Below are 14,295 nucleotides of genomic sequence, written 5' to 3' on the forward strand. Positions count from 1 at the left end.
CTCAACAAGCAAATGAAAAATGGGGTGGGGAGATGCGAGGGACTGCTGACTTAAGAGACGTAACAATGCAATGTGTAAATCGTATTTGGATCCTAATTCAAACCAACTGAAACATTTTTAGAAAAACAACCAGGGATGTTTGAGTGAGGTGTGGTATTAGGTGACACAGAAGAATGGTTAATTTTTAGGATGATAACGGCACTGTAATTATGCATGAAGTCGTCTTATTATTACACAAGCACACTGAAATATGTTGGGATAACTAGTATCGCCAAGACAATGTCGAATAAAAGTGGTGAGAGCGGACATCGTTGCCTGGTTCCCAGTTTTAGAGGGAAAGGGTTTTCAGTGTTAAATATGTTAGCTTTATATGTTTTTTGCATGTGCCCTTTATCAGTTTGAGGAAATTCTCATCTCAATTTGCTGAGAGGTTTCTTCTTCACAAATGAGTATTGAATTTCGAGATGGTCATGTGGGTTTTATTTTTTGACCCGTCGGTATAGTTAATTATATGGATTGATTTTCAAATATAATGCCAACCAGTATTCCTGGGATAAAACCCACTGAATCGTGATATATTATACTTTTTATATACTACTGTATTTGATTTGCTAAAGGAGTTTTGTATCTAGGCTCCCGAGGAATGTTGGCGTGTGGTTTTTGCTGAGTCATATTGTAAGTGTATGTTTAACTTTATAAAAACGCAATGACCTTTTTAAAGGGTTAAAAATAAAAGAAAGCATTATATTTACCCACGTTGACCATTTCCAGCACTCCTCGTTTTTTTGTGTGTGCAAATACAAATTTTCTTTCATACGAAAAACTTTTTCAATTATTTCCTAGGGTGAAAGTTGGCTACTATGAATTCTCTCACTAAGCTATCTGGACAAAACAGTCTTTATAAATTTACCTTTGTGTTTGAAAGGTGTTTTCGCTCGGATATAGAATTACAGGCTGACAGTTCTCTTTCACTACTTCTCACATGTCACTCCACAGGGACACGGGAAGTGTGCTGGAGCCTCTGGCAAGTCTCACCGAGAGAACCACAGAGCCGACCTCTGGGACCGCACGGCGGCGGAACGGCCTCCAAGGCCGAAGCCTCCTTTTAGGACCTTTAGCACTTAGGGAAGCCCTCTCCGTCAGGGCACAGGGACCTCAGGGTGGGGCAGGGAAGCCCCAGGAGTCCTAGCCCTCAGCCTTGGCGTTCGCTTGCAACCTTCGGAACCGGCTACCCATCACGTACCTGCGGCCAAGAGCCGAATCCCCAGCCCGAGCCACAGCCCTCCCGCCCCTTACGCCGGGGGTGCACATGGCGCCCGGGTTCCATCCCGGCCGCGTGCGGACTTCGCGTTGGCTCCTTCCAGGGCTCCTCCGCGCCCCGCCCCCAAGGCCGACACCCCGAGTCTTCACCTAAAGTGGTGCGGGCTCGAATGCGGGCGCCGCCGCCCAGAACGCGGCGCCCTGCGCTATGGCCGTCTCCGCCGCCGCCAGGTCTTGGCTGTCGCGGGACGCCTCGGGCGCCTGGGCCCAGCCTGCCACGGTGCCGGGCGCCGTGGAGATGAGACGCTGCGTGGACGCGCCCGCCAGCGGCGCGGCGGTGCGTGCCTTCCTGGAGCGCGGCTACGCTGAGATAGACACGGTCCTCGAGTACAGCGACGGCCAGCCCGGGAGCACCCTGCGCGGCCTGGGGCTCGGGCTGGGCGGTGGCGACTGCAGAGGTAACGCCCCAGCCATGCACCGACCGCCGCCAGGAACGACCGCTTCATCCCCTCCCCGGGCGCCGACACCCTCTTGCCACCCCCAGCTCCTCAGACCCCGCGCACGTGTAATCCTGGACAGCCGGAGTGTTTCGTCTTGACTCCTTTCTTCTTTCTCCTTGTGGGAAGGTAGCCCAGCACCCTCCTTCCAGCAGCGTCCCAACGCTGTATAGCCTGGAACGGCTTGGCTAGCCAGCCCTTCCAGGGGACACTGGAAACGCTGGGATCTGGCGCTGTGCAGTCCCTGCCGCTCTTCCTGACCCTCTCCCCCACGCCCCTCGCAGGTTCCCCGTAGCGGCCCCATCCGCAGCAATCCTGCCTTTACCTCTCTGGCACTCTCGAGCACTGCCCCAGATCAGACTTTGGAACAGGCGGGGGACCCTTCTTGCTCTGGACCCTAGACTTTGCCCCGTGGAGCTTCGGGTGTCCTGTTCAGTTGGCAGTGCCTCCCGCTTCATCAGGGGCTCAGCGCCTGGGAGCTGGGGTAGCTCGATGAGGGGCATCGGCGAAGGGGTATTACGGTGCCTAACTGCTTTCGCTGTGCTCAGGCTCTGTATGAGGCCATAGAAGGGAACTTGACACTAACGCACTCCAGGGAGCTCAGATTCTAGGGATGGCTGGGAAGCCCAGAAGAGGGAGTGCTTCTGGAGAGGGGCCATTGAAGAAAGCTCCGGAGAGGAAACGTTACGCTTTGAAGAAGGGCCAGGAGTTTCCCCAGAAGTAAAAAGAGAAAGGACATTTCCGGCTGTGCGTGTGGGTGGTGGGTGTGCAAAGGCAATGAGGTTTGGCAATACCAAGGGTGCTGGAGCAGGCAGATGTAGCTACGCCGGAGAGTCTGTGGACGGAGACAGGAAAACGTCCCTCATCAGTCCGATGCCTTTTGAAGTGCTCAGGACTGTGCATGGAAGGCACCTGAGGGCTCCACCATGTTAGCTGTTACTATTAGTATTGGCGCACCGCCATCTTTCACTCCGAGGCTCTTCTCTCTGCTCTCCAGAGTCTTGCTGTTTCTCCTGTGGTTCACAGCATGGGAGATCTGGAACAAAATGAGAATATGCGTGGGTCTCAGTGCCTGACTGCCTCTTTCTAGATCACCTGGCTGCCTCTCTGTGACAACTGTGATCTTATTTCTGATTGCATTTTTTTTTCCTCAAACCCCTCCTCTTCCCTCTTTCAGGCCAGAGCTAGATAGGTCAAAGTTTTTAAACCTCAGACTGGAAGGGGCGGGGGCAGAGGGTGAGGCAGTGGTGAAATGGAAAAATTCCACGTGAGTACTCCCCAACCCTGCTCTCCCAAGTCTCAAGAGGTTGGGTGACTGACTGCCTTTGGGCCCACTGAGATGACTTTCCAAGCGTGAAAAGTGCAGAGAGGGACCTCCTCGCACCCATCAGTCCAGCCACCTAGGATTCTTAATGCGGAGCAAGGGGAAAGTTTAATGAACTCACTTCCGACTCACACAGATGTCAAAACAATGGCCTTTTCTCAATGGGATATTTCTCTAATGAAAATATTTTGTCCTCCCTTTCCTGGGGCCCAAGTTGAGGCCTCGTGTCTCTTTCCTGAATTCCTGCCACGGTCCCTTTGTTGGTCCCCTGTTTTCAGACCTGCCCCTGGAGTTCTTCATGCTTCATTCAGAGTCATCTTTCAAAAACTGCAAAGCTGACCCCTTAGGTCCCTGGCTGAAAGGTGTTCAGGGGCTGCTATTTTGGGGCTGCCCCCCCAAATCCAGACTCCCAGGCCCTTTTCATCTGGTTTGGGGAGGCCACTTCTCGTGCCTTGTGCCTCCCTGGACCTAGTGAATCGCAGGCATGGCTCCTTACGCCACCATGTTCTTGCCTCTGACTTCCCCTGGGAGAACTGGATTCTAAGGAAAAAGCCTTCCCTGGACTCCCAGTGGGCCTCACGACTGCTCTCGGCTCCTCTACCACCTTGTGTGTATCCTTGCCTCACTTACTGTGTATAGTGGCCCCTTAAACCGTGAGTCCTTAAGGGAAGGGATCGAACACTGGTGTTCCTCTGCCAGCCCTTAGCGCCAGGCCTGGCACATCCGGCTGCCTGGTAAACCATCCTCGTAGTGATAACATTAGCAGCTCGTAATGAGTACGTCCATTCAAGTCCTGATCGGTCTTCAGAACTTTGCTGTAAGGTAGTACCACTGTCACTCCCAATTTACAGTTGAGGGGATTGAGGCTCAGAGAGATGAAGTCACTTGGTCAAGTTCACACAGCTAGTTATGAAGAGCTGGGACGCAAACCCTGATCCATCTCTTAATGATTACACTAGACCCTCTCCAATATTTGGTAAACTGGTTTGAACTTCCGTTTCTCTCCTCTGAAAGTGAAAATTACCAAGGCCATTCCATTGGGTGAGCCAAAACTAAAGCCTGACGGGCACCGGTTCCGGCTGGATGTGTCACTGAAGTGGCTGCAGTGCCCCTGAGTGTACCTATTTTACTTTCACCTGCTGGACCCTGACACCACCCCCCACCCCGCCCCGTGCATCCCCCTCTGCCGTGCAAGAGATACTGTGCACCTGCCACCATCTACACCAGGAAGGGAGGGTGGCTGCTCCTCTCTTGACCTGTCATTACCCAGGAAAGGACAGGCCCCAGGGTTGTCCCAGAGCAGACAGCTAAGACACACCCCACTCCCGGGGCCCCACCCATGTCTCCCCTTTCTGGTCTCCTCGGGCTATGTTGGGTTCTGACAGCCACCTCTTTCCTGCAGGGCAAGTTTGTGGAACCTGGCCTCTCCGACTGCCCCATGCCCTCTCTGTAGCAGCCACTCTCCTGCTCACAGCCTGCAGATGGTGCCTTCAGGATGATGTGTGGGCTCCTCAGCCCGGCCAACAGGCTCCTGCTTGCTCTGGCCCTGGTTCCCCTCCTGCCTGTGTGTGCACCTTAGTCCCATCCTTTCTGTTTCCTTGTTCTGCGTGTCAGCCTGGAACAGTCCTGCCCCTTCTCCCTGGCAGAAGTGCTCAGGTGTCACTTAGTGACTTTTCTTCTAGAAGCTTTTCCTATGCCACAGCAGGGCCTGAGAGCTCAGGCTGTCTTTATCTCCTCATTAATTCAGCAAATGTTTGTGCAGCTGCTACTTGGTGCCAGGCAGTGCTCACGGAATGCACTGGCGTACTCTTATCTCTTTTCTTGACTGTACCCGTTTACACTCTACCTTACTGTTAATCTTTGAGGGCAGGGACCTGTCCTTTGGGCTCGTTGACCGAAGTCCAATGCCCAGCGTATAGTTAGTGTTCAGAAATGTTGGCTGAATGAATTTTCCTTGGGTACAAGGCCTCTCCACCACCATCACTACTAAGTATGTGCCCTAAATGTTCAGGTCCTGGGATTGATAAGGTCTAAATTAAGGGTTCTCCAAGGGAAAATTTGGGGTCCCTTCTCTTGATATATGCACTTCCCCCGCCCCAGCCAGCCCTTCTGCCTGCAGGGTATGTACAACGCCACCACCGGGCAGGTGGACTGCCTCAGGCACTTTGGACTGAGGTTCTATGCCTCCAACTCTTTGGCTGGTACGGATTGCTGCGGGCTAGCCTGCCCCTGGACGGGGTGGGCCTCCCTGGCCCTGGGAAGCAGGGAGGGGTTTGCCAAGAGGCTGGGCTGTGTCCTCCATCCCTCCTGGGTCCCCCCGCACCCCCCAGTCCAGAGCAGCCTCTGAGAGCAGTGCGGGCCAGGGGATCTGACTGCAGCCTTTCCTGCAGGGGGCCTGCTGACTGACTGGCAAGTACAAGAATGAGGACAAAGATGGGAAGCAACCTGTGGGCCACTTTTTTGGGACTAACTGGGCAGAGATCGACAGGAATCAGTGGGTGGGGATGGGCTGCGTCAGTGTGGGAGGTGGCATGGGTCCATTAGTCTGGGATAGGGTATTCACGGGGCTGCTCTCCTGGAAGCCAGGACCTTCCTCTCAGAACTAGGCCCCTGGATTCCCACATGCTTTACTCAGCAGTATTCTTACTCTCCTTGCATATTTCGTGTCCCTGGAGAGTAACTTGGGGCTGGGACTGGGAATGTGGATATTTGGGCCTGCTGCCAGGTCTGTGGGACTGTGTCCTTTCCCTGGGATGAGGTCACCCCCTGCCCACAGCAGGAAGAGGAACCTTGGATTGGGACTTGGGAACTCTAGGTAGGGCTTGCTGCTGTCCCAGTACTAGCTAGCCCTGTCACCTTGGGCAAACTGAGTTTAAGTTTTGCAAATTCTTGGCAAGAAAATTGTCATGAATGTCTGAAGTTATAGTTGAGCAGTTGTGGAGACCTTTTTATTTCCTTCCTTTTTTCATTTTTAAAATTTTGAATAATTTATCTAAGTAATACATGCCCACAGTTAAAAACAACCCCTTTTCAAGTTGAATCGTTCAGATGTGATCATTTTAAACTCTTACAGCTTTCTTCCCTCTGGCATTTACTGTGCTATCTCTATATACTTTTTCTTTTGTTTGCTGTTCCTCTGTCAAGTTTAGACATTATGTGTGGACTGCTGGAAAGCTCCTAATCTTTACAGATTTATAGGAGCCAGTCTCCAAAGTAATTTCTGTGTAATATTTATTTGTCTCCCCTCTTCTCTCCCCAGAGGGCGACACACCAAGCTTCGTGCAAGAGGCTCCAATGCTGGTTTTGTGGGCATGACCAAGAATATTTGGATTCACATTGTGTGCCTTGGTGTGATTTAAATTCTATTCTAGCACCCCCCACCCCACCATCACCCCAGGGGTTTCCAATTATCCTGGCCAAGTTCAGGAACCATTGCCTTAAACAGTGTTTTTCAAGGAGCTTTTCACACCAGGGCCAAGGCCTCACCCCTGGAGAATGTAGGCTGAGGGTTTCACCTAGCCTGCTCTCTATAGCTTACAAAGCATGGTCAGGCCCACTATCTCCTCTCCATTTTGCACTCACTGTATGGGGCTGGCACAGGGTGTTTCCTGACTGAGCGTGTCAGAATAGTGAACGCAGGTGGCTCAGCTAAGGCCAGAGCCAGGCCTGGAGCCGGGCGTTGATGAAGGTCCTGTGTGTGATCTGGGCTGTGGTACCATAGTTGCTCCTGGGTCCTTATTTGGAGGTTTGTGCTGTTCCCATCTGGTGAGCATGTTAAATGCAAGGATTCTTGCACATTGCATCCCCTCTATTCCCACCACCAGACTAGGAGACAACACCCTGACGAGGGGCCCACAACTCTACATGCTTTCTGCGGTTCAAGGATGCAAAACCTCCACTTCTGAAGACTGTGGCCCCCCAGCGCCTGGGCTGGGGTGGCTGCCCTGGAGTCACCCCATGATACTTACCCATGTCACCCTCCCACCTGCCCAGCTTCTAGAACCACTTCAGGGCCACTGCCCTGGTGGAGAAGACCCTGCGGGCTGTATATGGCACAAGTTTTCCCACAATGACCTTGGCTACCCTGTGGTGAAGGTACCGCCACTCCCAGCTCTAGGTAACCCAGCTGTCCCTGGTGCCTTCGCTTGTTCCCACACCTTTTTTTTGGTGGTGGGGAGAAGAATAAAAGAAGGCTGCACAATTATTTGTTGATTTCTGAAACTGCTCCATGGCCCAGTTCTTTTGGGCAGTAATCCTGTTCTTAGAGGTCTCTTAAGTGCCATGTCACAAATACTATTGGCTTTAGTACGATTATCTCAATTTTCCAAGAGAAATGCTCAGAAGCTCTTTCACTTGACCAAGGTCCTACCGCTAAGTGTGATGTGGCACACAGGTTTGACTCTGAAAGCTACATTTTTGAACTGTGGGCATGTCTCCCATCCCTGACTGCCCACTCTGCTGAGCCTAACTCCCACGCACCTGATGGAGCTGTCCTCTCTTCTTGCTTCCCCACGTTTCTCTAACGCCTTCCTCCAGCTCCGGCATTACACACTAATGACTCGCCTTTAGTGAGCACGTTAAGTACCAGGCCCAAAACAAAGTACTTCAATTTCCACGACCACCGTGCAAAGTAAAGGAAGTCTGACGCCTAGAGAGATCGAGTAACTAAGCCAGGTTTACCCATCTTCTGAGGGGCAGAGGTGAGTGGCTCTGAACTCAGATGTAGGCTGACTAACTACGGAGGCCAGGCTTTAGAGCTGTTTGAAGGCAATTTCTTTCTGGAATAATACAAGTATAGACACCAGACCCCAAATCTTAGTGGGGGCAGGGCTGGGAAAGGGAGTACGTGTGATTGGAGACACTGTCTGGCCGTCTGCCCTTCCAGGGTGCCCACAGGTACGGTCATCTTGGGCACGTCCAGACGAAGCGGCTGGCACAGAACTTGGCAGTGACTGAGGAAGGCCGCTGGGGCCGGCTGTTGTGCAGGCCTTTGATCAAGCCTGGTGCCTGGTTGCCCATGAATGTTCTCAATATTTCCATTAGGCTCAGTCCTGACTGGAGGTGGCAGAGGGCCCACTGTTACTTCTTTTACTGTCTCACCCTGCCTTAAGCTCCTTTTCCCTGTTTTCTGCTCATCATCTCGGCTCACAAACTGTTTTTTTTCCTACATTCTTACAGTGCTCCTAGTGGCTGTCACAATGTGTAAAGGCTGGGGATTGTGATCTAGTCCAGCATTTCCTCTCTGAATAAAGCAGGCATTTGACGTGGCTACAGCCCAGGGCTGGAGCGAACCTGGTGAATGTTTCTTCTGCTGTCTGCAGCCCATTTTCTGCCCTTCCCAAGGACTTGATGAGAAGGGGGCAGGAGTATGGATTAGTCTTCAAAGGGCAGAGGTAGCGGGTCTTCCCAGCTTCCTGTGCTGAATGCAGCCTGACTTCCCAGCACAGGGCAGGAGGTGGCCCTCACTCTTCTATGCACGATAGAAAAAGGGCGCCGAACAGCCTGAAGTAGATTTTCTCTCATTTAGAAATGCCCTCACTGAATTATTTACAAACAGAACAATTTGAGCAAAAACCTACCATGAGTCAGCACCAAGAATAAAACCTCCCAGGACACCGTGGAACATTTTAAACACATTCTCACAATCTCAGCGGTAGCTTTACTCCTGTCTTAGCAGAGCCCCCTGACTTCTGGTCATCCGTGAGTCCCAGCTCCATCCACGAGTCTGTGTGGGGGGAGGAAGGGCAGCCGCGGTGCCCGTTTTCCTCAGCAAATCCCCGTTTCAAGCAAAGGGAACCGAAAGCCAGAGGACAGGAGCCCTGGTGAGTGCTCTCCTGTCCCCAGAGCTGCATGGCCACAGTGGTCATGCAGGAACCAGTGCTGGAAGCTGGTTTGTGAGGTGAACAAAGGGAACCCTAGGACTCAAACAAAAGCCCAAATCTTAGGCCTTTTTTTGCTGAGAAAAGTCCCTTTTGCCGTCTACAGGGAGACATCCTGCAGACAAGGTTTTATTCTTTATAGAACAGTCTGTACCTCTCGCCCACCCTTGTCTTCATCCATAGCTGCTCCCCCAAGCGGGGCGGCAGTGGTCCTGTGTGGTCCAGTCAAGAGGAGACACCTGGAACGGGCCGGGACGCGCTCAGTCCCAAGTGCCCGTCAACCGTCGTCTTAATCGTCGTCTTCCTCTGATTCTTCTGCCGACTCGGGGGTGCTCTCTGGCAAGTCATCTCCCATCTGTTGGAATCCTTTGGACTGTGCGTCCCACACGTATTTGATGGTCACTCTGAATTCAGCCATCTCATATCCGAAAAGCTTCTGCAAGAGAGACAATGGAGCCAAGAGTCAGGAGGAGCGCGTGTGATCAGACTCTGTGGTCCCCAACCCCCTACTCGCCACAGGCCGCGGACTGCTGGGAGGGGCTGGACTCACCAAGATGCGGGCCTGCTCTGGGGTCAGCACGTCACCCTCTTTGCACACCTCATAGTCGGACAGCAGGGTCACCACACCTGTAGAGAAGGGGGGCACCCGAGCAGTTATTTCTGGCACAGGGGCCTGTGCAGAGCTTTCTGTCTGCGGCCCACAGCTGGGAGGAATCTGGTTGGCCACCTGTCCCCTCTCCAACTCTAGTTCGCACTGGGGACAGGATTAATCAGCAGTGTTCAGCTCCCTGCAAGGGAGTTCAGGGAGCAGTGACTGCCTCCCTCACTGTCCCGTAAGTGCTGTATTCTGGCTATAAGTTACTGTCCACACTCACCCCAAGCATGAGGTGAACATTCTAGCCCCACTTTCTCACAAGGAAATGGAGACTGGCAGAAACAACCTGCTCGGCCACAAAGGGAGCCTATGCTCTTGGCCACTATGCTGTGACCTTTAAGCTCCAGGGCATTCCCCCTACCTCTCTTGAGGGCAGTGGGCAGGCCCAGCTGCCTCAGCTGAGGCTCCATGGAGTGGGGGAACTGCTCCAGGGGCCCCGGGTCCAGGCTCACGGTGAAAGCTGCTTTGTTTCCAGCGCGGGCGTAGTCCATTTCTGTGTATTTTGTGAACCACCTTCAGGAAAGAGAAGTGGTAGGGGGAGGTTCCTGACTGGGTCACCAGCCCACCTGAAGTCAGGTGCCCCCCCCCACCCCCTTGCCCCTGGCCTTCCCTCTCTTCCCTCAGCACCAGCTAGAGAGAACCAAGGACTCAGAAACAGGGCTCTAGGGACCCGTTCTCATTTGACGCTCCCACTATACAAAGTCTCTGGGTTACTCCTTCCCCGGAGTCCTCACCGACCTTTCTCTTCCCCATCGTTCTTTGAAAACACTCACTCATTCACTTCCTCCTTAGTCCGATTGGTGAAAAGGAGACCTACTTCACCCCTCAACTTCTTGCTGACCTACGGAACAAAAGTGAGGTCGGTTCGGTCATACTAGAGCAGTGGCTTTCAACTGGGGATAATTTTGTCCCCTTACCCCCCAACATTCGGCAACATCTAGAGACATTTCTGGTTGTCACAGCTGGGCGCATGTGCACACGCACGCTGCCCTCTGGGTCTGGAGGTTCAAGAACTGGAGCTTTAAGCCAGCCTTGCTCTCCTGATCCCTGAACCAGCCAGATGGCTGGAGTGTGTGTCATGTGAGAGCAGCAGCTGACAAGGCAGCTTGGCCTTGGCCCTTCCTAGTGAGGGTCAGAGACTCACCTGATGCAGGTTGTCTTTGTACTCGTCAGATGGGCTTCGACCTAAGGCCACCATCATCACTTTGTTTTTGCCAAAGAACATCCTACAGAGAAGAATAGGGGTTGGTGAAGGTAGTGCCTGGCTTAGCCCAACCCCGCGGTAAGTGTGAATCAACCCCTGTCCTTGGGAGCTCGAGCCCAGGCCCAGGCTGTTTCATAGTGTGGCCAGAGGCTCCCACTTCTTCCACGAAGCTCTGCCCTTCTGTCCGCAGCCTAGGGCCCCTTTTCCTATTTTCCTGCCCACAGACCTTGACAGTCACAGGATTCTGTCTCCTAGTCCACTCTGAGCGCTACGTGATAATCCGCCCTTCCCGTCTGAATGTATGGAAGAGGCCCATTTAATGGTCTGACTAGAGCTGGCGCAGCAAGCGACAATCAGAGTCATCACTAGCACTGTCATAACTCCAGTCCAAGGACAAGTACTCGCCACATGGCTTGTACAGCCTGCTCTCAAGTCACTGTTGCATCCTGGAGCACATGACGACATTCTTAAACTGATGGGATGTTCCTAAACAGACCAGACCAGGGGAAAGAGAGGGATCACTGCTCAAACATTCCCTGAACAACTACCACATGCTGCCCCATAAGCACAGTGCAAGACCAGCTGAAACAGTTAAAGAGTACCTTTAGTGGGGGTGTGGCACTTTGTCCTTATTAAGATGCCACCTGTGTGACCCAGGTACCCAAGGGTCAATAACCGCCCCTGTGCTTTGACTGAGAGCAGCCTGGCCCTTCCCACCGCCTGCTCACCGGCTGTGCTTCCAGGCGTTCCGGATGTCCTTCAGCTTGCTGTTTCTCATGTTGGCCACGGAGAAAATGAAAAGGTACTTGTATGTGTCCACACATTTCCGAAGCTGTGGAACAATTCATGGGGCTCTGGAGTTCAAGGGGCACCATGGGCTGGGCAATACTCTGGCCTCAGATGGGAAAGATGTGCTCTAGGGAACTTACAACTGTGGAAGTTTAGAGCTGGAGGCCTCTAAGACAGGATCATTTTGTACAGAGGCTCCCCTGGGGCAAAGTGATCTCAAAGTGCGGTGGAAGCTGAGCCATGGGTCAAGATCATACGGTATTCCCACGTTTCTGACTTATCTGTGGCCACTTCTCTTTGCTTTGTCTGTTAATTGTCGACAACCTAGAAATACTTAGGTACACTAGGAAGGCTCCTACTAAATGAAACATGAAGCCTCATTATTTACTCATAAGGGGAGGTGGATCACCAGCCCCACTCTGCCCACATTGCTGGCCACAGCTATGAAGAGGTGGTCTCAAGGAAGAGAATCTTTCTGCAGGAGGAGACTCCTTTTTCATCCAGCCTGCAGTCCTGAAGCAGTGGGTTGGTGCATTTACCCAAGTCTGGCAACTCTCAGCTTTTTGACATTGGGCAGGTGAACAAATCTCTGTAAGCTTCGGCTACCCAAATGGAAAACAGGGATAATATAAATGGAACACAGCACAGTGCAGAGCATACAGTAAGAGCTCAGTCAGAGCTGGAAATCAGTATTATAGGAGTTTTTATTGGTGCTGCCACTGGAGGAAAAAAGACTAGATCAGCGGCTTCTTTTTCTTTTATAAACAGTATGTTTCCCTAACATATAGTCCTACACCCACCTTTAGAAACCAAATACGTGGCATGGAAAAATAAAAAGAATAAGCTCTTACCTCTTCTATCAGGTTCTGCTTCAGTTCCAAGCCTTTCTTGGCAGTTTTGGTTAAGGAAACTGATACAAAGAAGAAAAAGGAGAGATGATGAGAGGCAAATATGGATGTTCTGGAGATTCATTTTCTTCTCCACTTTGTTAGCTTGGCTGGACCAAGCCAGACTGAGGAAAGGCAGCAAGAATATTCCCAGGCTCCTCAGAGTGCCTACTTTCTGGTGTTCCTGAGCTTGGAGGTCCTTTAATACATTTCCTGTTACTCACGCACACTGTTCCTTAGCCCCTCTGAGTTCAACCTAAAAATCTGTACTGAGGTACGGGTGTGGGGCTTGTTTCTACTCTTGGAAAACATTTGAGGGGCTGACCAGGAAGGGGCCTCTTATTCATCCTGGCTGGCACTTAGTCCCTCTTTACAAGGCATACATACAAAAAGGCAATCACACTGGTCAGGGGCGAGTACAGCACAGGAAGGCAAAAAAAACACACTTATCTATTTCCCATCACTTCCACTGCTACGACTGTGAACCAAGTTAGCATCACCCTCTCTTGGATTACTGCTGGTCTTGCTGCTTTCACCCTTGTGTCCACCTTACCCAGTCCATTCTCAACAAGGCAACTAGGGTGATCTTTTAAAAGTAAACTTAAACCATGTCATTACTCTGCTCAAGCTCTCAGATGGCTATCTAATTCACTGAGATGTGAAAGCCAATTCCTTGCAAAGGTCTTAAAGGCCCTGCCCACTCTGCCCCAGCCACAATGGCCTCTTGTCCCAGAACATGTTAAACATGTCCTTACATCAGCCCCTTTGCACTTTGTGTTCCCTCTCCTTGGACCACCATTCTCCAGGGAACTCTATGGGTTGCTCACTTCCTTCCTACAGGTTTCTGCTCATTTGCCACCTCATTAGAGAGACCTTCCGTGGTCGCATTATACAAAATAACATCTCTTTCACTTTTGCTCCATGTGACTCATTACTCTCTGACTTTAGTTACATGATTTTTGGTGTTTTGAGGGGATATGCTTCTCATGATTAAAATGTTAAACTCGATGAGGGCTCTAGGCCTTACTTATGACTGCTGTACCCTCCTATGCAGACCCCTAAATATTTGTTGAGTGAATGTGCTAAGCAGCCGAGGTGAGAGAAACGCCACCATAGTTAGGAATGCTCTCTTACGAAGTACCCTATGAACTGACAACTGCGAGGCAGCATATGAAGAGCCGAGCATAAGCATGCCAAGTAGAGGAACAACAAGCACAAAGAACCAGGCGCTGGAATAAGCCTGTGCTGAAAGGAAGGGAAAGGCGGCCGGGGCAACAAGAGCGTAGAGAGTTATGAAAGACAGAGGAAGGAAAGGTGGGCCAAGTTAACATGGGGAGCAGTTCCAGTGCTCAGAAACTGTTTTCCAGCTCAGTAGGCTCTAGAACCCTTCCGGGCTCCCTCTACCCCAGATGTTGCCTCCACCAGCCAGCAGCGAGCCCGCGGAACCTCCTTCCATTGCCCCCCTAACTCCCATCGCAGCCAGCTGCCAGCCGACGGAGTTCTCCACCGAGTCCCAACGTCCCCTTCACCCACCTTTCTTGTCGCGCTTGGATTTAGGCATCGCGCAGCAACCACGTGCGGCGGAAGGCGGAGTCGCCTGTTAGGACCCCGGCGGCGCGGGGGCCTCTGGGACGGCCCGCGGGGGCTGCCCTCGGGCGTGCCTGACACAACTTGCGCTGCAGCCCTCCGTCGGCCGCCACCTGCGTTCTTCCCCACGTTTCCAAGTAGACTTTCCTCGCGTCTGGGAGCCACCGGATCCTGAGCGCCCCACCGAGGGCTTTGCGTGTCGTTCCAACTCTA

The 14,295-nt window shown here is 52.2% G+C and overlaps 1 protein-coding gene and 1 pseudogene across 1 annotated transcript; one reads left to right on the forward strand and one right to left on the reverse strand.

Annotated features, from left to right (window-relative positions):
- The first annotated feature begins 1,468 nt into the window (after positions 1–1,468).
- Positions 1,469–4,534, forward strand: LOC105311162 (annotated as a pseudogene).
- A 4,055-nt stretch (positions 4,535–8,589) lies between these two features.
- Positions 8,590–14,203, reverse strand: MRTO4 (MRT4 homolog, ribosome maturation factor). The gene is made up of 8 exons (XM_011387182.2): positions 14,029–14,203; positions 12,460–12,518; positions 11,548–11,651; positions 10,760–10,841; positions 10,389–10,456; positions 9,977–10,128; positions 9,511–9,587; positions 8,590–9,396 (listed from the first exon to the last, which is right to left on the reverse strand). Exons 1-8 carry the CDS (start codon positions 14,054–14,056, stop codon positions 9,250–9,252), a joined length of 717 nt encoding a protein of 238 aa, XP_011385484.1. The 5' UTR covers positions 14,057–14,203; the 3' UTR covers positions 8,590–9,249.
- Positions 14,204–14,295: the final 92 nt, after the last annotated feature.

The sequence above is a fragment of the Pteropus vampyrus genome, unplaced genomic scaffold, assembly GCF_000151845.1.
Source record: "Pteropus vampyrus isolate Shadow unplaced genomic scaffold, Pvam_2.0 Scaffold1000000988, whole genome shotgun sequence".
Classification (NCBI taxonomy): Eukaryota; Metazoa; Chordata; class Mammalia; order Chiroptera; family Pteropodidae; genus Pteropus; species Pteropus vampyrus.